The sequence below is a fragment of the Pleurodeles waltl genome, chromosome 2_1 (assembly GCF_031143425.1).
Source record: "Pleurodeles waltl isolate 20211129_DDA chromosome 2_1, aPleWal1.hap1.20221129, whole genome shotgun sequence".
NCBI lineage: Eukaryota > Metazoa > Chordata > Amphibia > Caudata > Salamandridae > Pleurodeles > Pleurodeles waltl.
The window spans coordinates 45,923,546-45,951,137 of NC_090438.1; the positions used below are offsets into that span (position 1 = coordinate 45,923,546).

At 47.4% G+C, this 27,592-nt stretch overlaps 1 protein-coding gene across 4 annotated transcripts in view; it reads right to left on the minus strand.

Moving 5' to 3' along the window:
* The window catches only part of DLG3 (discs large MAGUK scaffold protein 3), a 1,213,683-nt gene that overhangs the window by 968,422 nt on the left and 217,669 nt on the right, over positions 1 to 27,592 (minus strand). For all 4 annotated transcript variants that reach the window (XM_069209533.1, XM_069209549.1, XM_069209524.1 and 1 more), the window contains exon 3: positions 22,547 to 22,695. In XM_069209533.1, coding sequence (XP_069065634.1) covers positions 22,547 to 22,695 — 149 coding nt within the window. The remainder of the gene's footprint in view (positions 1 to 22,546; positions 22,696 to 27,592) is intronic.

The following is a 27,592-nucleotide window of genomic DNA, read 5'->3' on the forward strand; positions in this document are numbered from 1 at the left end:
ACATGTGTAAAACAGCAATGCAGGCTATAATCATAAACAAGCTAAAATGCTTTATTTCTATGAAGTTTTTTTTTTTTTGTTTAATCATTATAAAATTACAATAGAGAATAAATATCTACCCAAGCCCCCAAAACTGGGCTTAGGGAAATAAGCAGCAGCAATATCTAGAGAAAAAAGAGAAAAAACTACATTGAAAAACAATGGAGCATTCTTAGCCAATAGGCTGCATGCAGGTTAACACAGGAGAACCATAAAAACTTTGACACCGTGCCTTTAAGACCCTGAGCACCTCCAGTATCCCACCATGCCTCAGGGGTGAAGGAGAGGTGACAGTTGGTTCACAGTTAGGTCAGTACTTTTTTACGGTGACAATCTGTGTAACTGATTCAAAATACAGTCTGTCCTACACTTCTAGGAGACGTGCGTCCGGGGAGGAGGGTGGGTTGTTTATGACTTTGATGAGGATACCCCTGGAAGAGAACTAGGATTTACAGGTAAGTAACTTATCCTTCTCTTCCAGGGGATCCTCATCAATAGTCATAAACATTGAATAGATTAGCAAGCCCATCCCTAAACTCTGCGGACTGTCTAATAGAAGTGCAGGAATATATACATGCATCATGCAAATAAATTTCTCAGAGAGGCCTGCCCAACTTGGGCATCTGCTCTTGCATCTGAGTCCAAACAGTAATGTCTAGTAAATGTATGTGCAGACTTCCATGTAGCAGTCTTACAAATCTCAGATATTGGAACATTGTTAAGGAGGGCAGCAGTAGCCGCTTTTCCTCTTGTGGAATGCGCTTTAGGTCTAGCAAGTAGTTGTTTGTTAGCCAACTGGTAAGCATTAACAATACAAGAAACTATCCATCTTGATATCGTTCGTTTAGATGCTGCCTCTCCTGTTCTCAAATGACCATAATTTACAAACAAGTGGTTGGAATGTCTAATCGATTTTGTTTTATCCAAATAAAATTTCAGCACTCTTTTCAAATCTAAGGAGTGCAATGCTTTCTCCGCCGGAGTCTCCGGATTGGGAAAGAAAGTCGGTAAAGAGATAGTCTGATTGATGTGGAATTCTGACACCACCTTCGGTAGAAATGATGGGTGAGTCCGCAGAACCACTCTATTGTCGTGAAAAACTGTGTACGATTCTTTGGAAGACAAAGCCTGAATTTCACTGACCCTCCTCGCGGAAGTAATGGCCACCAAAAAAAACGTCTTCCACGTAAGGTGTTGCAAAGAGGCTTTGCGTATAGGTTCAAAAGGATGGCCCATAAGTTTTGACAATACTATGTTCAGTTCCCATGGAGGAGAAGGTCTCCGAATGGGCAGAAAAACTTTTTTCAAACCTTCTAAGAAATCCTTGACTACTGCTTTCGTAAAGAAGGATTCCTGAGAAGGTGACTTACGATAGGCTGTAATGGCAGACAAATGTACCTTAATAGATGATACCTGCAGACTGGACTTTGCCAGATGAAGTTAGTAAGACAGTATGACATCCTCCTGAGCCCGTATGGGATTCTGACCTTGTTGACAGCACCATATGTAGAATCTCTTCCACTTAAAAGCGTAAGAACGCCGCGTGGAAGGTCGTTTGGACTCTTTCAAGATGTTCATGCACTCCTGCGAGAGCCCTAGGTGCCCATATTGCAGAAATTCAGGAGCCATGCTGTCAAGCTCAGAGAGGGTAGGTTGGGATGCAGAACCCTGCCCTCCATCCTGCTCAGAAGATCCGGTCTGCACGGCAGCCTCCTGTGAGGTTTTTCCGACAGGTTGAGGAGATCTGTGTACCAGAATTGACGGGGCCATTGTGGCGCTATGAGAATCATTCTGGTGCTGGACCTGTAAAGTTTGTTGATCACTGCCGGTATGAGGGGAATCGGTGGAAAGGCGTAGAGAAATATCCCTGACCAGTCGATCCACAGGGCATTCCCTCGAGATCCCGGACGGTAGAACCTGGATGCGAAGTCTGGGCATTTCTTGTTTACTTCATCTGCGAAGAGATCCAATTGAGGCCGACCCCATTGAGCGAAGATGTCTTCGACGACTTCGCCGTGTAGGACCCAATCGTGGGCGTCCTCTAGGTGTCTGCTCAGGAAATCTGCTTCCACGTTTTGTTGACCTGGCAGGTGAACCGCTGTAAGTGACATTCGTATCGTTTGGGACTCTCGAGATAGGGATCTCGTCCCCACCCCTGTCTGTTCAAATAATACATTGTGGTTGTATTGTCCGTTTGTATTAGGAGAGATTTCCCCTGAATCGATGAAGCAAAAGACTTGAGAGCCAGATGGACCGCTCTGAGTTCCAGCAGATTGATGTGGTACTTCTTTTCCTTGTCAGACCACAGGCCCTGAGCTTGAAGGGGACCCAGATGAGCCCCCCATCCCTGAAGAGACGCATCCGTTACCAGAATGTCGGATGGAATTACCTGGTGAAACGGAGCACCTACTGACAGGTGAGGTCTGTGCATCCACCATTGCAATGACTGAAGTGCCGCTATCGGTAGCCGCACTCTGTCCTCCCAGCGACCTGTCCTTTGGCTCCAGTTGTTCTCCAACGCCTCTTGGAGGGGCCTCATGTGCAGCCTGGCATTTGGGACAATGAAAATACATGATGCCATGGAGCCCAGCAGCGATGTCACCTGACGGGCCGTAGGTGCGCCGGATTTTAACAGGTCTTGACACTTCCTGTTTATTGATAATAGTCGTTCCTCCGAAGGATACACTCTTTGGAGCTCTGTGTTTAGTATAGCTCCCAGGTAGTGAAGGTTCTGTGTTGGAACCAAGGTGGACTTTTGGTAGTTGACTTGAAGGCCTAGAGACTCGAAAACCTTGAGCACAATGTCCCGATGGCTTCTCGCCTGATCCGGAGAGGAAGCTTTCAGTAACCAGTCGTCTAGGTATGGGTAGATGAAGATCTTTTGTTTTCGAAGATGTGCCGCTACCACTGCCACACATTTCGAGAAGACGCGGGGGGGCAGATTTCAGGCCGAATGGTAGTACTCTGAACTGATAGCGCTGTGAGGCTATTTGGAAGCGCAAGAATTTCCGATGCTTGGGAACTATTGAGATGTGAAAATATGCATCCTGCAGGTCGATGGAGCACATCCAGTCTCCCTGATGTAGCTGAGGGAAAATCTGTTGAAGAGCCAGCATCCTGAACTTCTGTTTTCTTATGTACTTGTTCAGCAGCCGTAAGTCCAGAATTGGTCTAAAAACACCCGCTCGGCCTTTTTTCGCCACCAGAAAATAACGGGAGTAAACCCCCTTTCCTCTGTGCGCAAGTGGAACCTTTTCTATTGCCTTCTTTTGTAAGAGGGCGAGAGCCTCTTTGCACAGCAGGCTGAGATGAGATGGATTGCATTTGGCTGGTGGCAAGTGTGGTGGAGGCTCTCTGAAAAGAAGAGAGTAGCCATTTTCGACAATGTTGAGCACCCTTTTGTCTTTTGTGATAGAGTGCCACTCGTGAAGATAACCTGTGATACTTCCCCCCACCGGAGTGGTGTACAGTGTCGAGGGAAGCGAGAACTCATTGTTTGGCCGGCGCTTTCGGTGTGGACTGCTGAGGTCTACTTGACCCTCGTTCCCTTGTGGCCTTTCGAGCCTGAAAAAGAGGGCGTCCCTGCCTTTGCTGAGGCCTCTGGGACCAGTGAGGGGTTTGAACCCTCTGCTGGAAAGGGCGCCTGTCATAAGGCCTATACCTCCGCCTGAAGTCTTTCTTCCTTTCCAGGCCTACTGCCCTCATGGTGTCCACCTCGGTCTTCATGCGGGCCATTTCTTCATCCGCATGGGTACCAAACAGCGAGTTCCCGTTGAATGGGAGATTTAGGATGCGCTGTTGTGCTTCCTGTTTTAAACCAGTCAGTCTCAGCCAGGAAGACCTTCTTGCACAGATTCCATGTGCGTACCCATGTGCAGCTAAGTCTGCCCCATCTGCCGCTGCGCTGATGCCCTGGTTAGATACCAGACATCCCTCTTGCAGGATCTCTTGAAAATCCTGTCTGTCTTCCCTGGGAAACTTTTCTGTGAATCTGTTGAGGGAGTCCCACAGAGAACGGTCAGACCTGCCCAGGAGTGCAGAAGCGCTGGAGACTTTAATTACAGATGCCGCCGTGCCGCACATTTTTCTCCCCAGAGAGTCTAGATGCCTGCTCTCTTTATCCGGGGGGACCGTGGAGGATGATGCCACCGAGTGGGTTTTTCGGGCTGCAGCCAATATTACAGAGTCCGGTGGCGGGTCCTTTCTTAAGAATAAAGGGTCCTGTTCAGGCGCCTTATATTTTTTCAGAATCCTAGCCGGGGCAGATTTGAGGGTGGCTGGCGCCAAAAAAGTGTCCATGGTTGGCTGCAACAAACCAGGCACTAGCGGCAGTAGCTTTTTCGACACTGTTCTATGCTGCAGAGTCTCAAAAATGACTGACGAGGAGGTAGATGGTTCTGGAACCTCTATATTTAACTTCTGCGCTCCCCTTAACAGCACCTCATTAAAAGTGGTAATGTCATCCACCGGTGAGATCCTAGCTGGTGGAGAATCTGTTAGGGTGGGGGAGTAACGTCCGACAGATGATCCTGACGACGACCAAGAGGGTGATCTTCTGTGTCGTGATCGTGACCTAGATCGCCGTTGGGAACGTGACCTGCTGCGAGACGCTGTAACAGAGCGCCCAGGCCTCGTGGTCGGTTGGTGAGGAGCAGAACGAGCCTGTCTGCCCGCGCTGTCGGTGATGGTGTTCTCGGGAGAGAGGCAGTAGGAGAGTAAATTCGTGAGTACTGTGAATCCAGGGAGGCCGCTGGTCTATTAAGGCTCTCCAACCATCTTGGTGATAAGTTGATGGGTGAAACATGCCCCGATGATGCCGCTCTCGAACGAGATGAATCGCTCCGTATGGAGACCACTGAAGAAGGCGCGGCCTTATCTGCTGGAGGACGATGTTCTACTCCCAGCGAGACAGGTAAAACCTGTGTCGACGTCGACGGCTGTGCCGACGTCGAAGGGCACGCCGGTTGTTCTTGCCTCGACGTTGAGTGTCTCGACGTTGAGTGCCTCGACGTAGAGTGTCTTGACGTCGAACGTCGATCTCTGGACCGTGACCTACTCGCCGTCGTGTGCCTCGACGTGGAGCGGTGGGTGGCCGACGGCGGATGTCGCTCTTGCCGCCGTGGCGATTTTGACGTCGTGTCTCTTGACGTCGGGGGCGTAAGGTCTTCGGCGGCGAACGGGCATGCCGGTGATGGCTCGCCGTCGATCGGCGGGCTGCCGTCGACGGAGATATGCCCCTGCGATGGCCATGTTCTCTCGACGCCGTGTCCTTCGACGTCGGTCGGGTCACCGTCGACGGCGATCTATGGCGGTGAGATGGTGGCAGCGACGACGTCAACAGGGAACAAACAGGTACTTTCCTACCTGCTGACGTCGACCTAGCCATTCTCTCCTGAGAGTGGCCTGTTGGCTGCCTGCGAAGCGAAGAGGATGATGTCTTCTGCCTCTCGTGAAGCCCATGAAGTCTGATCTTTTCTCTGTCCTTCAGAGTCCTCTTTGACATATTCTTGCAGTGTTTGCAAGTGTCAGGGCAGTGACTCTGAGGCAATACAAAGAGAGTGTGGATCTGACTGGGCCTTCTTCTTCCCACAAGAAGGGCATTTGACAAAAAGGGAAGGCATTTTTCTGTCAGGAAAAAACTGCCAAACTCAGACAAAGATGTTAGATGTCGAGTGAAACAGGAAAAAACGCTGTTTTTAAGTATTTTTCTGAGAAAAACTCAGAAAAACTGAGAGCTCAATGCTCCAGGATCCTCTCAGAAGAAGCCGGAAAAAAGAACTGACCTAACTGTGAACCAACTGTCACCTTTCCTTCACCCCTGAGGCATGGTGGTATACTGGAGGTGCTCAGGGTCTTAAAGGCACGGTGCCAAAGTTTTTATGGTTCTCCTGTGTTAACCTGCATGCAGCCTATTGGCTAAGAATGCTCCATTGTTTTTCAATGTCGTTTTTTCTCTTTTTTCTCTAGATATTGCTGCTGCTTATTTCCCTAAGCCCAGTTTTGGGGGCTTGGGTAGATATTTATTCTCTATTGTAATTTTATAATGATTAAAAAAAATAAAAAAATAAAAACTTCATAGAAATAAAGCATTTTAGCTTGTTTATGATTATAGCCTGCATTGCTGTTTTACACATGTATATATGAGTGTAGTATGAAAGATATGTCTACTAAAAATGCTATATATATATTTTTCGTGCATATTTCATACTTTATAGGTATATATTTTATATATGCTCCGGGGTCCCCGCACAAGGGTGGGAATATTCAATGTTTGTGACTTTTTATGAGGATTCCCCTGGAAGAGAATCATACAACCAATGCTTGCAAAAACATTGGGGTGTGATTCCAACATGTTTGATGCCAAACATGCCTTTGTTCGCAGTTACCATTATGTAGCTGGACATAGGTAATGACCTATGTCCAGTACACGCGTAAAATGGCGTCCCTGCACTCACGAAGTCCGGGAAAATGGTGCTGGAAGTCATGGGGTCATCTCTGCTAGTGCAGGGGTGCCCTCACACACATGTACTCTGCACCCTGCCCTCAGGGCTGGAGGGCCTGCTATAGGGGTGACTTATAAGTGACCTGGTGCAGTGTAAATGGCAGTGAAAGGGTGCATGCACCTTTTCACACAGGCTGCAATGGCAGTCCTGTAGAAGCCTTTGCATGGGCTCCCTCTGGGTAGCAAAAGAAATGCTGCAGCCCATAGTGATCCCCTGGAACCCCAATGCCCTGGGTACCTAGGTACCATATACTAGGACTTATAAGGGGTGCCCACTATGCCAATTTTGTGTGAAATACTGGGTTACCAGTATGCAGTGACAACATTTAGAGGAGAGAGAGCATAATCACTGGGGTCCTTGTTAGCAGGATCCCAGTGACACAGTCAGGCACACTGACATCAGGCACAAAATGGGGGTAACCATGGCAAAAAGAGGGTACTTTTCTAGAGGGCCACATCCCAATCAATTGTTATTTTGCACTCAGGGGGATTGGGTCCATATATGTTTTTCATGTATATATCTGGTAGCATACTGGGAGAAGATCTTCCAAAGGGTCAGTACCATGATATCATATGAGTTAGCCCCTAGTCCATTAGTGGCATTGTGTGGTATTGCGCAAAATACAGATCTGCCCATTTCCTCTAGACAAATAATATTTGTGGGTACTCTGATAGCCAAATCATTGATTCTCCAGGCATGGAAATCATCAGTCCCCCCTACGTATGTGGCGTGGGAGGCAAAGATGGAGGCAACAAGGACAAAAGAACAACTATATGCTCGACGGGTGGGCGCACTGCGAAGATATCAGGGAATAGGGGGGAAGATGAGCAATCCAGTGAAAGGTTAGGCTGGTGGGGGAGGGATGGAAATCAGGATCAAGACATAAGAAATTATTATTTTTATGGATACAGTTGTTCAGATATTACTAAGACAATGGTACAGGAAAGCATTGAAGTACATTAACTTGATTTAAAGAAACAAGATCAAGATCTGATGTATGATGTACGATTTATGATTGATTGATTTATGTATTGTAACCACACCTGTAGCAAAAAAAAAATTACAATAAAAAAAAAAAAGGTTCAACAGGGACCAAGGTTATCTAAGATTTATTGGGGTTGGTGGGAGCCTCTTTGGAGTGTGTCCCATCGTCCATCTTGGTTATGCCACACCTCCAGGTGCTTAGAGTTGAAGAGATACAAACCCACCCTATTATATATCCAAATACCTAATTCTCCGGAGGTGTGCCTTTAAAGTATGCCATTTTCTCAAATTTTTCTGGCAGAATATGAAAACCTTATATTCTGAGCACTGGATTGAGATATATTGTGCACTCATATTTACGAAATTCGGCTTGCTGGTTTGTATTGAGGCTTTGTAGTCAATAGCAAAGGCTTAACCATTTTTTGGTTTGTATTAATCTTTCCTCTCTCCCTATTTCTTTTTTTAAAATTATTATTAGTATTGAATGTTGCTTCTTAATTGAGATTGTGATCGTTTTTTGTCTTTTACATTGATATTTGCTCAAGTTTATATAGTTTTTTTACATGTTGCTGTGGCTACAATAGGCTTTTATGGATATTTATTAATGATTTAATATACATTTAAAAATTTGAAAAAACAATTGAGGTCCTGGGATCTTTGGAAGTAACCAGGAGGAGTCACACCAGAAACTCTGAAAAGCTTTTTTGGGGCTTCCAAGACCTCCGGAGCATCAGCAGGACCTTCTGACAAAGGTGCTTCATTTCGAAGGGACTGTATTGGATACAGTTTCTGGCTCGCCTATTGTCGATTGTCAGCTAAGTAAGAAAGACTGAGTCAGAAGACAGAGTTCTTTAACAAAAGAAGGCGTGAAAAGCATTCACTTGATGTTAGGACCTGGCAGCCCTAATATGGCCAATGAAGGAAGTATTTGTAGGAGGCTGGACTGGCTTGTAGTGAGTACCAAGGGGTACTTACACCTTGCACCAGGCCCAGGTATCCCTTATTAGTGTATAGGGTGTCTAGCAGCTTAGGCTGATAGATAATGGTAGCTTAGCAGAGCAGCTTAGGCTGAACTAGGAGACGTGTGAAGCTCCTACAGTACCACTAGTTTCATATGCACAATATCATAAGAAAACACAATACACAGATATACTAAAAATAAAGGTACTTTATTTTGATGACAATATGCCAAAAGTATCTCAGTGAGTACCCTCAGTATGAGGATAGCAAATATACACAAGATATATGTACACAATACCAAAAATATGCAGTATAGTATTAGAAAACAGTGCAAACAATGTATAGTTACAATAGGATGCAATGGGGACACATAGGGATAGGGGCAACACAAACCATATACTCCAAAAGTGGAATGCGAACCACAAATGGACCCCAAACCTATGTGACCTTGTAGAGGGTCGCTGGGACTGTAAGAAAACAGCTAGGGTTAGAAAAATAGCCCACCCCAAGACCCTGAAAAGTGAGTGCAAAGTGCACTAAAGTTCCCCAAAGAGCACAGAAGTCGTGATAGGGGAATTCTGCAGGAAAGACACAAATCAGCAATGCAACAACGATGGATTTCCAAACGAGGGTACCTGTGGAACAAGGGGACCAAGTCCAAAAGTCACAAGCAAGTCGGAGATGGGCAGATGCCCAGGAAATGCCAGCTCTGGGTGCAAAGAAGCTGCTACTGGACAGTAGAAGCTGAAGATTCTGCTGGAACGACAAGGGCTAGAGACTTCCCCTTTGGAGGATGGATGCCCCACACCGTGGAGAATCGTGCAGAAGTGTTTTCCTGAAGAAAGACCGCAAACAAGCCTTGCTAGCTGCAAGTCATGCGGTTAGGGTTTTTGGATGCTGCTGTGGCCCAGGAGGGACCAGGATGTCGCCAATTGCGTCAGGGGACAGAGGGGGCGCCCAGCAAGACAAGGAGCCCTCTCAGAAGCAGGCAGCATACGCAGAAGTGCCGGAACAGGCACTACGAAGAGGAGTGAAACAGTGCTCACCCGAAGTTGCACAAAGGAGTCCCACGCCGCCGGAGGACAACTTAGGAGGTCGTGCAATGCAGGTTAGAGTGCCGTGGACCCAGGCTTGGCTGTCCACAAAGGATTTCCGCCAGAAGTGCACAGAGGCCGGAGTAGCTGCAAAAGTCGCGGTTCCCAGCAATGCAGTCTGGCGTGGGGAGGCAAGGACTTACCTCCACCAAACTTGGACTGAAGAGTCACTGGACTGTGGGAGTCACTTGGACAGAGTTGCTGGATTCAAGGGACCTCGCTCGTCGTGCTGAGAGGAGACCCAGGGTACCGGTGATGCAGTTCTTTGGTGCCTGCGGTTGCAGGGGGACGATTCCGTAGACCCACGGGAGATTTCTTCGGAGCTTCTAGTGCAGAGAGGAGGCAGACTACCCCCACAGCATGCACCACCAGGAAAACCGTCGAGAAGGCGGCAGGATCAGCGTTACAGAGTTGCAGTAGTCGTCTTTGCTACTTTGTTGCAGTTTTGCAGGCTTCCAGCGCGGTCAGCAGTCGATTCCTTGGCAGAAGGTGAAGAGAGAGATGCAGAGGAACTCGGATGAGCTCTTGCATTCGTTATCTAAGGAATTCCCCAAAGCAGAGACACTAAATAGCCAGAAAAGAGGGTTTGGCTACTTAGGAGAGAAGATAGGCTAGCAACACCTGAAGGAGCCTATCAGAAGGAGTCTCTGAAGTCACCTGCTGGCCCTGGCCATTCAGAGCAGTCCAGTGTGCCAGCAGCACCTCTGTTTCCAAGATGGCAGAGGTCTGGAGCACACTGGAGGAGCTCCGGGCACCTCCATGGGGAGGTGCAGGTCAGGGGAGTGGTCACTCCCCTTTCCTTTGTCCAGTTTCGCGCCAGAGCAGGGCTGAGGGGTCCCTGAACCGGTGTAGACTGGCTTATGCAGAAATGGGTACCATGTGTGCCCATGAAAGCATTTCCAGAGGCTGGGGGAGGCTACTCCTCCCCTGCCTTCACACCATTTTCCAAAGGGAGAGCGTGTAACACCCTCTCTCTGAGGAAGTCCTTTGTTCTGCCTTCCTGGGCCAAGCCTGGCTGGACCCCAGGAAGGCAGAAACCTGTCTGAGGGGTTGGCAGCAGCAGCAGCTGCAGTGAAACCCCTGAAAAGGCAGTTTGGCAGTACCCAGGTCTGTGCTACAGACCCGTGGGATCATGGGATTGTACCAATAATGCCAGGATGGCATAGAGGGGGCAATTCCATGATCATAGACATGTTACATGGCCATATTCGGAGTTACCATTGTGAAGCTACACATAGGTAGTGACCTATATGTAGTGCACGCGTGTAATGGTGTCCCCACACTCACAAAGTCCGGGGAATTGGCCCTGAACAATGTGGGGGCACCTTGGCTAGTGCCAGGGTGCCCACACACTAAGTAACTTAGCACCCAACCTTTACCAGGTAAAGGTTAGACATATAGGTGACTTATAAGTTACTTAAGTGCAGTGTAAAATGGCTGTGAAATAACGTGGACGTTATTTCACTCAGGATGCAGTGGCAGGCCTGTGTAAGAATTGTCAGAGCTCCCTATGGGTGGCAAAAGAAATGCTGCAGCCCATAGGGATCTCCTGGAACCCCAATACCCTGGGTACCTCAGTACCATATACTAGGGAATTATAAGGGTGTTCTAGTAAGCCAATGTAAATTGGTAAAATTGGTCACTAGCCTGTTAGTGACAATTTGAACGAAATGAGAGAGCATAACCACTGAGGTTCTGATTAGCAGAGCCTCAGTGAGACAGTTAGTCATAACACAGGTAACACATACAGGGCACACTTATGAGCACTGGGGCCCTGGCTGGCAGGGTCCCAGTGACACATATAACTAAAACAACATATATACAGTGAAATATGGGGGGAACATGCCAGGCAAGATGGTACTTTCCTACACAACCCCCCCCCAAACGACGGACAATAAGACTAGCCATGACCTGATGAGTCTTCATTGTCTAAGTGGAAATATCTGGAGAGTCCATCTGCATTGGAGTGGGTACTCCCAGGTCTATGTTCCACTGTATAGTCCATTCCCTGTAGGGATATAGACCACCTCAACAATTTAGGATTTTCACCTTTCATTTGTTTTAGCCAAAGTAGAGGTTTGTGGTCTGTCTAAACAATGAAGTGAGTGCCAAACAGGTATGGCCTCAACCAATTCAGTGCCCAGACCACAGCAAAGGCCTCCCTCTCTATGGCAGACCAACGCTTTTCTCTAGGGGTCAACCTCCTGCTGATAAAAGCAACAGGTTGATCCTGGCCCTCAGAATTAAGTTGTGAAAGGACTGTCCCTACCCCTAATTCAGATGCATCAGTTTGGACAATGAAATTTTTGGAGTAACAGGGGCTTTTCAGGACAGGTGCAGAGCACATGGCCTGCTTCAGCTCCTCAAAAGCTTTCTGACAGCTAGCTGTCCACAATACCTTTTTAGGCATTTTCTTGGATGTGAGGTCATTAAGAGGGGCTGCAATGGAGCCATAGTTCTTAATGAACCTCCTGTAATACCCAGTGAGGCCTAAGAAGGCTCTCACCTGGGTCTGAGTTGTAGGGGGACCCCAATCTATAATAGTTTGGATTTTCCCCTGAAGTGGTGCAATCTGTTCTCCACCTACCAGGTGTCCCAGATAAACCACCTTCCCCTGCCCTATCTGGCACTTTGAAGCCTTGATAGTGAGGCCTGCCTTTTGCAGGGCCTCCAAAACTTTCCATAGGTGGACCAGGTGATCATCCCAACTGGAGCTAAAGACAGCTATATTGTCCAGATATGCTGCACTAAAAGCCTCCAGCCCTTGCAGGACTGTGTTCACCAACCTTTGAAAAGTGGCAGGTGCATTTTTCAATCCAAAAGGCATTACTGTGAATTGGTAATGGCCTCCCATGGTTGAAAATGCAGTTTTTGCTTTAGCATCTTCTGATAATTTGATCTGCCAATACCCTGCAGTCAAGTCAAAAGTGCTTAGATACTTGGCAGAAGCCAGTGTATCTATGAGCTCATCTGCCCTGGGTATAGGGTGAGCATCAGTTTTGGTTACTTGGTTGAGACCTCTATAGTCTACACAAAACCGCATTTCCTTCTTGCCATCCTTGGAATGAGGTTTTGGGCCAAGTACCACAGGAGAGGCCCATGGACTTTCAGAGTGCTCAACCACTCCCAGTTCCAACATTTTCTGCACCTCTTGTTTTATGCAGTCTCTGACATGGTCAGGCTGCCTATAGATCTTACTTTTGACAGGCAAGCTGTCTCCAGTATCTATAGTGTGCTCACACCAAGAAGTGGTGCCTGGCACAGTAGAAAAGAGTTCAGAAAACTGACCCAGGAGATTTATGCAGTGGTCTTGCTGCTCAGCAGTAAGACAATCTGCCAGTACAACCCCTTCCACTAGAGCATCTTGTTCTGTGGAAGAGAAGAGATCAGGGAGAGGGTCACTCTCTTCTTCCTGTCCCTCATCAGTTGCCATGAGCAGGGTGAGATCAGCCCTGTCATAGTAGGCTTTCAGGCGATTGACATGGAGCACCCTAAGGGGACTCCTGGCAGTGCCGAAGTCAACTAAGTAGGTGACTTCACCCTTTTTCTCAACAATTGTGTGGGGTCCACTCCATTTATCTTGGAGTGCTCTTGGTGCCACAGGTTCCAAGACCCACACTTTCTGCCCTGGTTGGTACTGAACCAAAACAGCCTTCTGGTCATGCCATTGCTTTTGGAGCTCTTGGCTGGCCTGAAGGTTTTTACTGGCATTTTTCATGTACTCAGCCATCCTTGATCTGAGGCCAAGTACATAGTCCACTATGTCTTGCTTTGGAGCTTTTAAAGGTTGTTTCCAACCCTCCTTAACAAGTGTTAGAGGACCTCTCACAGGGTGTCCAAATAGGAGTTCAAAGGGGCTGAAGCCCACTCCTTTTTGGGGTACCTCCCTGTAAGCAAAAAAGAGGCATGGTAAAAGGATATACCATCTCCTGCGGAGTTTTTCAGGGAGTCCCATAATCATGCCTTTGAGAGTTTTGTTAAATCTCTCCACCAGTCCATTTGTTTGTGGATGATAGGGTGTGGTGAACTTGTATGTAACACCACACTCCTTCCACATGGCCTTTAAGTAAGCAGACATGAAATTGCTTCCCCTGTCTGATACCACCTCTTTTGGGAAGCCCACCCTGGAAAAGATTCCCAGGAGGGCCTTTGCCACTGCAGGAGCTGTAGTGGTCCTTAGAGGAATTGCTTCAGGATATCTGGTGGCATGGTCCACTACCACCAAGATAACCCTATTGCCTGAAGCAGTAGGAGGGTCAAGGGGGCCAACTATGTCAACCCCTACCCTTTCAAAGGGAACCCCAACCACAGGCAGTGGAATAAGGGGTGTCTTTGGAGTGCCACCTGTCTTGCCACTGGCTTGACAGGTTTCACAGGACTTACAAAATTTCTTTGTGTCCTCTGACATTCTAGGCCAATGAATCAAGGGAACAAGCCTGTCCCAAGTTTTCATTTGCCCCAAATGTCCAGCTAGGGTAATGTTGTGGGCTAGAGTTAGGAGGAACTTTCTGTACTCCTGAGGAATCACCAATCTCCTGGCAGTTCCAGGTTTTGGATCCCTTGCTTCAGTGTACAAGAGGTTGTCCTCCCAGTAAACTCTGTGAGAGTCACTGACATCCCCATTAGCTTGTTTGACAGCTTGCTGCCTTAGACCCTCTAGTGTGGGACAGGTATGCTGTGCCACACTCAGCTCCTCCCTGGCAGGCCCCCCTTCACCCAAAAGCTCAGCAGTGTCTGCTTCCAGCTCCTCTGGTGTAGGTTCTGCACAGGGTGGGAATTCTTCTTCCTCAGAAGAAGAATCCACTGTAGAGGGAGGGATAGTAGGTAGTGCTTTACTTCTACTAGCCCTAGCTTTAGGGAGCACTTGGTCCATTCTTCCAGGATCCAAGTCACCCTGTCCTTTTTGCTTTTTGGCCTGAGCCCTGGTTAAAGCAAAAATATGCCCTGGGATGCCCAGCATTGCTGCATGCGCCTCCAACTCCACATCTGACCAAGCTGATGTCTCTAAATCATTTCCAAGTAGACAGTCTACAGGTAAATCTGAGGCAACCACAACTTTCTTTGGACCAGTAACCCCCCCCCCCCCAGTTGAGATTTACAACAGCCATGGGGTGGCTAAGTGTGTTGTTGTGAGCATCGGTTACTTGGTACTGGTGACCAAGTAGGTGTTGTTCAGGGTGGACCAGTTTCTCTATTACCATTGTAACACTGGCACCTGTGTCCCTGTAGGCCTGAACCTCAACACCATTTATTAGGGGTAGTTGCTTGTACTTATCCATGTTAAGGGGACAAGCAACTAAGGTGGCTAAATCAATAGCCCCCTCAGAGACTAACACAGCCTCTGTGGTCTCCCTAACAAGACCAACCCCAACTAAATTACCAAAAGTGAGCCCAGCTACTCCCTTGGATTGGCTATTAGTAGGTTTGCTCCCACCACCACTGCTATTAGTAGGGACACTAGGTGTAGCAGTAGGGGTTGTAGTGGTAGGAGGCTTGGTGCTTTTCTTTGGACAACTGGGATCTGTTGTCCAATGGCCTTTTATTTTACATAAATAGCACCATGGTTTCTTTTCTTTGTTTTGATTTGAAGAGGATTTGGACCCACCACCCACACCAGCGTGTTTTTGTGGGCCTGATGAAGACTCATTTTTAGATTTGTCCCCACCCTTGTCAGAAGACTTACCATCCTTCTTCTTGTTGCCATCTTTGTCACCCCCGTATGAACTTTTCTGTTCACCCTTGTTCTGACCCATTTGTCTGCCTTCTTTCCCAATTCTTGGGGAGAGGTCAGATCAGAGTCCACCAGGTACTTGTGCAACAAATCAGACACACAGTTATTAAGTATATGCTCTCTCAGGATTAAGTTATACAGGCATTCATAATCAGTAACTTTACTGCCATGTAACCACCCCTCCAAGGCCCTCACTGAATGGTCAACAAAGTTTACCCAGTCTTGTGAAGACTCCTTTTTGGTTTCTCTGAACTTCATCCTGTACTGTTCAGTGGTTAAGCCATAACCATCTAGGAGTGCATTCTTAAGAACTGCAAAATTATTGGCATCACTTTCTTTCACAGTAAGGAGCCTATCCCTACCCTTTCCACTAAATGATAGCCATAGGATAGCAGCCCACTGCCTTTGAGGGACATCCTGTACCACACAGGCCCTCTCAAGTGCAGCAAACCACTTGTTAATGTCATCCCCCTCCTTATAAGGGGGAACTATCTTGTGCAGATTCCTAGAATCATGCTCTTTTGCAGGATGACTATGGGGAATACTGCTGCTGCCACCATGGGTTTCTAAACCCAATTTCTGTCTTTCCCTTTCCACCTCTAAGGACTGCCTATCCAAATCCAGCTGTTGCTTCTTGAGCTTCAGTCTGGTTTGTTCCACTCTCAATCTATTGAGCTCCCTTTCTAACACTCTGTCATCAGGGTGGGTGGGTGAGGTATGTCTAGAGACAGAAGTATGCTGAGATAGAACAGAAGGAGACCTGGCCCTAACAGATGACACCCTAATAGCTTGACTAACAGAAACAGCACTTCTACTATGATGAGAAGGGATACTCTTACTGTGATGTGAGACAACACTATCAGTATGGTGTGACTCTACATCAGTACCAGCTATGCTAGGTGGTTTGCTAGGGGGCAGGCTTGGAAGTTTCCCTCCCACATCTTTTGCTAGGGGTGCCCCAGAATCAGAGTGGGAACCATCAGCTAACTTTTCCACAGGAGTGCCAGCTCTGGCCTTATCCTGTTCAACAAGCATATTTACCAACAGTTCTCTTGAGGGATTCTTCCTTACACTTAAACCTCTTTCTTTGCAGAGACTCCTTGCATCTTTCCAGCTAAGGTTATCATAAGCAAGTTTGGACAGGTCAACAGTTTGGCCTGTGCCAGACATTTTAGAAAGTGTTTAGGTGATAGAAAAAAGGAAGAAAAAGTTTTTCAGAACTTTTAGAAAGACAGAAAAAAACTTTTCAAACTTTTTAAGAACTTTTTAGAAAGTTAGAGTTACTTTTCAGCACTTAAGAAAAGAAGTGAGAAAAGAAATGCAAAACTTTTTGGTTAGGTGTACATACACTGAACTTGTTTTGTATATTTTTCTCTTATGAAAAGTACAATGACAAAAGTGGTAAGTAGTTACAAAGCACTTATCCCACCACTGCACAACCAATGTAGGAGGCTGGACTGGCTTGTAGTGAGTACCAAGGGGTACTTACACCTTGCACCAGGCCCAGGTATCCCTTATTAGTGTATAGGGTGTCTAGCAGCTTAGGCTGATAGATAATGGTAGTTTAGCAGAGCAGCTTAGGCTGAACTAGGAGACGAGTGAAGCTCCTACAGTACCACTAGTGTCATATGCACAATATCATAAGAAAACACAATACACAGATATACTAAAAATAAAGGTACTTTGGCCCGTATTTATACTTTTTGACAATAAACTGCGCTAACGCAGTTTAGCGTCAAAAAATTTTGCGCCGGCTAACGCCATTCTGAAGCGCCATGCGGGCGCCGTATTTATTGAATGGCGTTAGCCGGCGCAAGCAGACCGGCGCTGCCTGGTGTGCGTGGAAAAAAACCACGTACACCAGGCAGCGCCGGCGTTGGGAAAAATGGCGTTAGGGCGTCTTAAAATGGCGCAAGTCAGGTTGACGCTAAAAAATCGTCTTAACCCGATTTGCGCCATTTTTAACGACGCCCAGACGCCATTTACATGACTCCTGTCTTAGTAAAGACAGGAGTCATGCCCCCTTGCCCAATGGCCATGCCCAGGGGACTTATGTCCCCTGGGCATGGTCATTGGGCATTGTGGCATGTAGGGGGGCACAAATCAGGCCCCCCTATGCCAAAAAAAAAATATTTTTTAAAAAAAATTTATACTTACCTGAACTTACCTGAATGTCCCTGGGGTGGGTCCCTCCAGCCTTGGGTGTCCTCCTGGGGTGGGCAAGGGTGGCAGGGGGGGTCCCTGGGGGCATGGGAGGGCACCTGTGGGCTCATTTTGAGCCCACAGGCCCCTTAACGCCTACCCTGACCCAGGCGTTAAAAAGTGGCGCAAATGCGGGGTTTTTTGACCCGACCACTCCCGGGCGTGATTTTTGCCCGGGAGTATAAATACGACGCATTTGCGTCGCCGTCATTTTTTTAGACGGGAACGCCTTCCTTGCATCTCATTAACGCAAGGAAGGCGTTCACGCAAAAAAATGACGCTCTTTACTCATACTTTGGCGCTAGACGCGTCTAACGCCAAAGTATAAATATGGCGTTAGTTTTGCGCCGAATTTGCGTCGAAAAAAACGACGCTAATTCGGCGCAAACGGAGTATAAATATGCCCCTTTATTTTTATGACAATATGCCAAAAGTATCTCAGTGAGTACCCTCAGTATGAGGATAGCAAATATACACAAGATATATGTACACAATACCAAAAATATGCAGTATAGTATTAGAAAACAGTGCAAACAATGTATAGTTACAATAGGATGCAATGGGGACACATAGGGATAGGGGCAACACAAACCATATACTCCAAAAGTGGAATGCGAACCACAAATGGACCCCAAACCTATGTGACCTTGTAGAGGGTCGCTGGGACTGTAAGAAAACAGTTAGGGTTAGAAAAATAGCCCACCCCAAGACCCTGAAAAGTGAGTGCAAAGTGCACTAAAGTTCCCCAAAGAGCAAAGAAGTCGTGATAGGGGAATTCTGCAGGAAAGACACAAATCAGCAATGCAACAACGATGGATTTCCAAACGAGGGTACCTGTGGAACAAGGGGACCAAGTCCAAAAGTCACAAGCAAGTTGGAGATGGGCAGATGCCCAGGAAATGCCAGCTGTGGGTGCAAAGAAGCTGCTACTGGACAGTAGAAGCTGAAGATTCTGCGGGAACGACAAGGGCTAGAGACTTCCCCTTTGGAGGATGGATGCCCCACGCCGTGAAGAGTCGTGCAAAAGTGTTTTCCTGAAGAAAGACCGCAAGCAAGCCTTGCTAGCTGCAAGTCATGCAGTTAGGGTTTTTGGATGCTGCTGTGGCTCAGGAGGGACCAGGATGTCGCCAATTGCGTCAGGGGACAGAGGGGGCGCCCAGCAAGACAAGGAGCCCTCTCAGAAGCAGGCAGCACCCGCAGAAGTGCCGGAACAGGCACTACGAAGAGGAGTGAAACGGTGCTCACCCGAAGTTGCACAAAGGAGTCCCACGCCGCCGGAGGACAACTTAGGAGGTCGTGCAATGCAGGTTAGAGTGCCGTGGACCCAGGCTTGGCTGTGCACAAAGGATTTCCGCCGGAAGTGCACAGAGGCCGGAGTAGCTGCAAAAGTCGCAGTTCCCAGCAATGCAGTCTGGCATGGGGAGGCAAGGACTTACCTCCACCAAACTTGGACTGAAGAGTCACTGGACTGTGGGAGTCACTTGGACAGAGTTGCTGGATTCAAGGGACCTCGCTCGTCATGCTGAGAGGAGACCCAGGGTACTGGTGATGCAGTTCTTTGGGGCCTGCAGTTGCAGGGGGACGATTCCGTAGACCCACGGGAGATTTCTTCGGAGCTTCTAGTACAGAGAGGAGGCAGACTACCCCCACAGCATGCACCACCAGGAAAACAGTCGAGAAGGCGGCAGGATCAGCGTTACAGAGTTGCAATAGTCATCTTCGCTACTTTGTTGCAGTTTTGCAGGCTTCCAGCGCGGTCAGCAGTCGATTCCTTGGCAGAAGGTGAAGAGAGAGATGCAGAGGAACTCGGATGAGCTCTTGCATTCGTTATCTAAGAAATTCCCCAAAGCAGAGACCCTAAATAGCCATAAAAGAGGGTTTGGCTACTTAGGAGAGAAGATAGGCTAGCAACACCTGAAGGAGCCTATCAGAAGGAGTCTCTGACGTCACCTGCTGGCCCTGGCCACTCAGAGCAGTCCAGTGTGCCAGCAGCACCTCTGTTTCCAAGATGGCAGAGGTCTGGAGCACACTGGAGGAGCTCTGGGCAACTCCCAGGGGATGTGCAGGTCAGGGGAGTGGTCACTCCCCTTTCCTTTGTCCAGTTTCGCGCCAGAGCAGGGCTGAGGGGTCCCTGAACCGGTGTAAACTGGCTTATGCAGAAATGGGCACCATGTGTGCCCATGAAAGCATTTCCAGAGGCTGGGGGAGGCTACTCCTCCCCTGCCTTCACACCATTTTCCAAAGGGAGAGGGTGTAACATCCTCTCTCTGAGGAAGTCCTTTGTTCTGCCTTCCTGGGCCAAGCCTGGCTGGACCCCAGGAGGGCAGAAACCTGTCTGAGGGGTTGGCAGCAGCAGCAGCTGCAGTGAAACCCCTGAAAAGGCAGTTTGGCAGTACCCGGGTCTGTGCTACAGACCCGTGGGATCATGGGATTGTACCAATAATGCCAGGATGGCATAGAGGGGGCAATTCCATGATCATAGACATGTTACATGGCCATATTCGGAGTTACCATTGTGAAGCTACACATAGGTAGTGACCTATATGTAGTGCACGCGTGTAATGGTGTCCCCACACTCACAAAGTCCGGGGAATTGGCCCTGAACAATGTGGGGGCACCTTGGCTAGTGCCAGGGTGCCCACACACTAAGTAACTTAGCACCCAACCTTTACCAGGTAAAGGTTAGACATATAGGTGACTTATAAGTTACTTAAGTGCAGTGTAAAATGGCTGTGAAATAACGTGGACGTTATTTCACTCAGGCTGCAGTGGCAGGCCTGTGTAAGAATTGTCAGAGCTCCCTATGGGTGGCAAAAGAAATGCTGCAGCCCATAGGGATCTCCTGGAACCCCAATACCCTCGGTACTTCAGTACCATATACAAGGGAATTATAAGGGTGTTCTAGTAAGCCAATGTAAATTGGTAAAATTGGTCACTAGCCTGTTAGTGACAATTTGAAAGAAATGAGAGAGCATAACCACTGAGGTTCTGATTAGCAGAGCCTCAGTGAGACAGTTAGGCACCACACAGGGAACACATACAGGGCACACTTATGAGCACTGGGGCCCTGGCTGGCAGGGTCCCAGTGACACATACAACTAAAACAACATATATACAGTGAAATATGGGGGTAACATGCCAGGCAAGATGGTACTTTCCTACGTATTCCATCAATAGAACCAGGGGACTCTCTTGACAGAATACTTATATTCTGCACATCCATCAATACATGAGGCGGGCAAACTGAGGGTTTGGCAAGATACTCCATCTCGTTTTCAAAAGAGTATCCCATCCGTCAAACTCTTAATCTGGCTCTACATCAGAAGGTGACATTTTTGAGAGGGGTGAACCTGCTTTGTGTAGCGACAAGTGCTGCATTGCGGTCAGCTTCAAATCATGCCTATGTCCCACTCAGTCATCAACAGTGACCACTGACTGGTGCTTTACTTTTTCTTAGAGCTTACTGCCTTAATTCAGGGGTCTTCAAACTCAGGGGTGGGCCCCCTTAGGGGGAACGGAAGTGATCTTGGGGAGGGACATCAGGCTCTGGTCAAAAGAAGCATTATGCTGATAACAGTGCTTTGTTTTAAGGGGGAAAAATGAGGGGCAGCAGACCGCTCTGTAATGGGCCTTCACTAACATTTTTTGTCATTTATATCCTGGCTGGGAGTATGTGTCATTAGGGAAGGGACTCCAAATATTCTCCAAAACCCCCACCTTCATTTCTAATAATTACACTGTGGATACGTTTACACGTTAGTAAGGCCTGCATGACCAAAATATTATGTTTTTTTTTTTTTTTTTAAGTAACAGAACTTTAATGCAATCTTTAAATAGTTTGAGAAATACTTAAACATTGCCAAATGAATGGAACTGTGAAACATTCTGGGGGGTGGGCCTGATGTTGCTGGGGGGGTGCGACATTAAAAAGTTTTACTGCCTTAAATCTTCAAACAAAAAAATTGTTATTTTGCACATCATGCCACCTCACTTTGGACCAAGCTATGCAAATCAGTCTTGACCCTGCTCTAAAATAAACAGTCCATTCTGAACTACCAAGCCAGGTCCTCCCTGAACCAGCACACAAGCAACCAAGAACATGCTACACCCTAGTTATGGGCTCATCAGCCAGGTACAGCTTGGTTTCAGTGACACAGTGTGAGACAGAACCCATGTCTGGGCATACACGTCCCACTTAGGATGGCACACTAAAATATACAAAACAGTGATGGATGGGATGCTTGAATTAATCTCACCCATGGTAATCACTCGGGCCACATCCCAAACCATCGTTATTTTGTACACCTTGCCACCTCAGTTTGGACCCAGCTATATGCAAATCAGTCTTGATCCTGGCCTGGCATTTCAGGCTGGGCTGTTCCCATGAGGCACAGGATGAAGACTGTTTTGCATATGGCTGGGTCCAAACAGAGGTGGCATGGTGGGTAAAAAAAGATGTACTGAGATGCAGCCCGAGCGACTGCCAGTGACTGAGACTAATTCAAGCATTCCATCCTCCCTCTTGTTGTTTTTGCTTTTGGCGCCCTACCAGGCATATTTACAAGAAAGTGGTGCATCAGTCCTGATACGCCGTTTCTCTGGCAGCGCCCTTCGCCTCCCTAAGGACTCCATGTGTGCACAGTATATACAACATGGTGCACCATGGTGCACGTTAGGACAATAGCGTCAAAACGTTTGACGCTATTGTGGCACTTGGCAGCATCACCTTAACACCTGCCTCAGGCAGGACTTAAAAATGACGCTAAAAATTGCGCGGGCTCCCCTTGCATAAATTATGGCGCAGGCATAATGTGGGTCAAGGGGTTACAAATTGGAGCAATGCTAGCATTGCGCCACTTTGTAAATAAGACCTCCTTAACTCCACATTAGCGTTACAAAATGACACTAGTGTGGGGCACGAAGGTGCGAGGGGCTTCTAAATATCCCCCTAGTGTGCTGAGTATGCCTGCTCGAGTATGCCTGCTCTCCAGTGAAGTGCAGTGCACCTTGTACTCGCTTCACTCTTCGCATACCTCAGAGTCACAGGTGAGGTTGTTGTTCGAATCCATGGACACGCACTCCACTGGGACATGGTGATTCTCTGTAATCTCTTCTTCTGAAGCGAAGACTTCATTCTGCTGGACTGTGTAAAGCAGGCTGTGCTGGTAATATTCCTGAATGTCTGCAAAAAGAAGAACATGCTCTGGTTAACTTCAGTGTGTATGATTGAATACTTTAGAAAACCCCATGTTCTTTCTTTCTCTTCACAATCCTTACAAGGTGTCATGTGCTTGATACACACAACCACAGTAGGTCTTTGGGTTTACAAATAGGTTTGGCCCTTCCCATATGCCATGACCCTTCACCCGGAAGTCATGCCTCTCTCTCTCCTTAGGGCAGACTCTGCATTGGATGCTGCTCTCATTGGACAAGTAGGGATCCGTTTTCTTCATGTACCATTAGGGTTTCCAGTAATAAACAAGTATTAAACCCCACCAGGGGACGAATGTCCTTCTAGATGGTAACTGAAAGACACATAGGCCCAGATTTAAGAGGGCCTAGCGCAATCTAACGACACATTAGCATCATTTTTTTACGCTAATGTGGCGTTAGATAGTCAAAAACACCACACCATATTTACAAAGTGGAGCAATGCATGCATTGTGGCACTTTGTAACCCCTTCCACAACATTATGGGGGTGATTCTGACCCCGGCGGTACTAGACCGCCGGGGCCAGGGTCAGCGGGAGCACCGCCAACAGGCTGGCGGTGCCCCGCAGGGCATTCTGACCGCGGCGGTTTGGCCGCGGTCAGAAGAGGAAAACCGGCGGTCTCCCGCCGGTTTTCCGCTGCCCTTCTGAATCCTCCATGGCGGCGCAGCTCGCTGCGCCGCCATGGGGATTCAGACACCCCATACCACCATCCTGTTCCTGGCGGTTCGCCCGCCAGGAACAGGATGGCGGTATGGGGTGTCGTGGGGCCCCTGGGGGCCCCTGCAGTGCCCATGCCAATGGCATGGGCACTGCAGGGGCCCCCGTAAGCGGGCCCCACTTTGAATTTCACTGTCTGCATTGCAGACAATGAAATTCGCGACGGGTGCAACTGCACCCGTCGCACCTTCCCACTCCGCCGGCTCCATTCGGAGCCGGCTTCCTCGTGGGAAGGGTGTTTCCCACTGGGCTGGCGGGCGGCCTTTTGGCGGTCGCCCGCCAGCCCAGTGGGAAACCCAGAATCACTGCAGCGGTCTTATGACCGCGGAGCGGTGTTCTGGAGGGGGGAACTCTGGTGGGCGGCCTCCGCCGCCCGTCAGAGTTAGAATGACCCCCTATGTCTGCACCAGACATAACGTATGCAGGGGGGGCGTTCCTCCAGTTAGGGGGGCTGCAACAATAGCACAAAGAAATCTAGGAGATTTCTTTGCGTAATTTTTTCCACCATTTTTAATGCCTGCTCACAGCAGGCGTTAAAAGGGGGAATCCCATAGTATTCAATGAGCTCTTATGTACTGTTCAGGGTTAGCGCCAATATTTTGCCTCTAACCCTGAACAGTACATCAAAAGCATCAGGAATTCTGACGCTATTGCCCCCTACCCTGCGCCATGGTGCGCCGTATTTTAAATACAGCACACACATGGTGGGGGTGGGGGGCGCAAGGGGCTGCAGGAAAAGTGGCGCTACATTTAATGTAGCACCACCTTTCTTAAATCTGGCCCATAATTTAGCGGCACTCACAATGGTGCCCTCTGGAGCTAATGCAGAGTAAGTGCACACGATAATCAATAACTGTTCACAGAGACACGACTGTTCTTGCTAGAAAACATGCTGCAGTGAGACGTGGAGCTGCAAATCTAATCGTGGCGTGTTCCTGCTGAGGTACGTGATATTTCTGGCAGTGGTAAACACGCCATCATGGGCTTCTGAATTGCTCCTTGAGCCCACTTAACATGCGTGGAGTGGTCTGGAAAGAAACTTAATGAAGTGGGCATTGAGTCCTCTCACTAATGCAGGAGCTAAAGTCACTGGGGTGAGTCCTATCCCTGTAGAACTTGCTACCACCTTTAATTGAACAATATCAGTGTGAGACGCCTTTACACAGCTATGTGGAAAGAAGGTATTTAGTTGTAAAGCTAATGATGAACCTTCTGACATTTTGACTATGTCAGCTTAAGAGCAATGTTTTGATAGACATTCAACACCGTTTGAGGGTACACGAAAAAACAGATCCCATAGAAAGAAGCAGTTTTTGACTAGTTTGCTAAAGGGTCACAATGGAGGCCACTATCCAGGTATTCAAATTTATATTATTTATTTATTTAGTTCCACATCATAAAATACAATATCAAACTGATTAAAATGAGTCAGTGAAAGTAAAAAAAAGAGGCTCTGTTGTTTCCTTTGATTGACCCTTGCCACTGTTTAGTACCATTTTATTTCTTCCTACCCAACTCCTCTCACTTAAGTCCCAGGATAATAATGTCACCAGTTTTTGTTCCACTCAAAGAAGCATTAAATAACAGTCTTTGCATTCCTTGAAAGATGCAGAGTAACAATCAAGGCAGACTAACATTTGGGAAAACCAGCCTCTCAGAGATGTCTTGCAGGTCAGTCTTAAAACGGCAGGCTGACTGGTGGTAGGGACTTATCTCTCATCTCTGTCTTCAAAGACCATCACTTGTTCCAGCTTCAAGGGCCACACCTGCCACATCTTCAGGGACCATTACTTGTCGCATCTTCAGGGACCATGTCTTGTCACATCTTCAGCAACCATCTCTTGTTGCGTTTTCAAGGACCATCTCTTGTCCTATGGTCATGGACCACTTTTGTCACAACTTCAGGACTATCTCTTGTCGGGTCTTCAGGCATCATCTGCTGTACGTCTCCATGGATCATCTTTTGTCATGTCTCAAAGGACCATCTATTGTCGTGTCTTCAGCGACCATCTCTTCTTATGTCATCTTGGACCATCTCTTGTCATGTCTACCAGGACCATCAATTGTTACACTTTCAGAGACCATCTTATGTCACATTTCTAAGGACCATCTCTTGTGGCATCTTCAGGGACCTTCTCTTGTCATCTCTTCATGTGCCATCAATTGTTGATTCTACAGGGACCATCTCTTGTCATGTCTATAGGGACCATGTATTGTTGCATCTTCAGAAACCATCTCTTGTTGCGTTTTCAAGGACCATCTCTTGTTCTATATTCATGGACCACTTTTGTCACATCTTCAGGACTATCTCTTGTCGCATCTTTAGGGATCATCTGCTGTACATCTTCATGGATCATCTTTTGTCATGTCTCAAAGGCCCACATATTGTCGTGTCTTCAGTGACCATCTCTTGTCATGTCTACGAGGACCATCATTTGTTGCATTTTCAGAGACCATCTTTTGTCATATCTCCAGGGACCATCTCTTGTGGCATCTTCACGGACCATTTATTGTCATGTCTTCATGGACCATTGCTTGATACATTTTCAGGGACCTTCTCTTGTCATCTCTTCATGTGCCATCAATTGATGCATCTACAGGGACCATCTCTTGTCACATCTTTGAGGACCAGCTCTTGACATGTCTTCAAGGAACAACAGAAAACTGATTAAAATCTGTTTTCATTAATCCTATAAACTAAGTTATCCACTGCAGTTAAACAAAGGTCCAGTGCCAACAGATCAGGCAAAGTTAATCAGAACATTCCAAATCTATAACATAAAATACAGGGAGTGCAGAATTATTAGGCAAATTAGTATTTTGACCACATCATCCTCTTTATGCATGTTGTCTTACTCCAAGCTGTATAGGCTCGAAAGCCTACTACCAATTAAGCATATTAGGTGATGTGCATCTCTGTAATGAGAAGGGGTGTGGTCTAATGACATCAACACCCTATATCAGGTGTGCATAATTATTAGGCAACTTCCTTTCCTTTGGCAAAATGGGTCAAAAGAAGGACTTGACAGGCTCAGAAAAGTCAAAAATAGTGAGATATCTTGCAGAGGGATGCAGCACTCTTAAAATTGCAAAGCTTCTGAAGCGTGATCATCGAACAATCAAGCGTTTCATTCAAAATAGTCAACAGGGTCGCAAGAAGCGTGTGGAAAAACCAAGGCGCAAAATAACTGCCCATGAACTGAGAAAAGTCAAGCGTGCAGCTGCCACGATGCCACTTGCCACCAGTTTGGCCATATTTCAGAGCTGCAACATCACTGGAGTGCCCAAAAGCACAAGGTGTGCAATACTCAGAGACATGGCCAAGGTAAGAAAGGCTGAAAGACGACCACCACTGAACAAGACACACAAGCTGAAACGTCAAGACTGGGCCAAGAAATATCTCAAGACTGATTTTTCTAAGGTTTTATGGACTGATGAAATGAGAGTGAGTCTTGATGGGCCAGATGGATGGGCCCGTGGCTGGATTGGTAAAGGGCAGAGAGCTCCAGTCCGACTCAGACGCCAGCAAGGTGGAGGTGGAGTACTGGTTTGGGCTGGTATCATCAAAGATGAGCTTGTGGGGCCTTTTCGGGTTGAGGATGGAGTCAAGTTCAACTCCCAGTCCTACTGCCAGTTCCTGGAAGACACCTTCTTCAAGCAGTGGTACAGGAAGAAGTCTGCATCCTTCAAGAAAAACATGGTTTTCATGCAGGACAATGCTCCATCACACGCGTCCAAGTACTCCACAGCGTGGCTGGCAAGAAAGGGTATAAAAGAAGGAAATCTAATGACATGGCCTCCTTGTTCACCTGATCTGAACCCCATTGAGAACCTGTGGTCCATCATCAAATGTGAGATTTACAAGGAGGGAAAACAGTACACCTCTCTGAACAGTGTCTGGGAGGCTGTGGTTGCTGCTGCACGCAATGTTGATGGTGAACAGATCAAAACTCTGACAGAATCCATGGATGGCAGGCTTTTGAGTGTCCTTGCAAAGAAAGGTGGCTATATTGGTCACTGATTTGTTTTTGTTTTGTTTTTGAATGTCAGAAATGTATATTTGTGAATGTTGAGATGTTATATTGGTTTCACTGGTAATAATTAATAATTGAAATGGGTATATATATTTTTTTGTTAAGTTGCCTAATA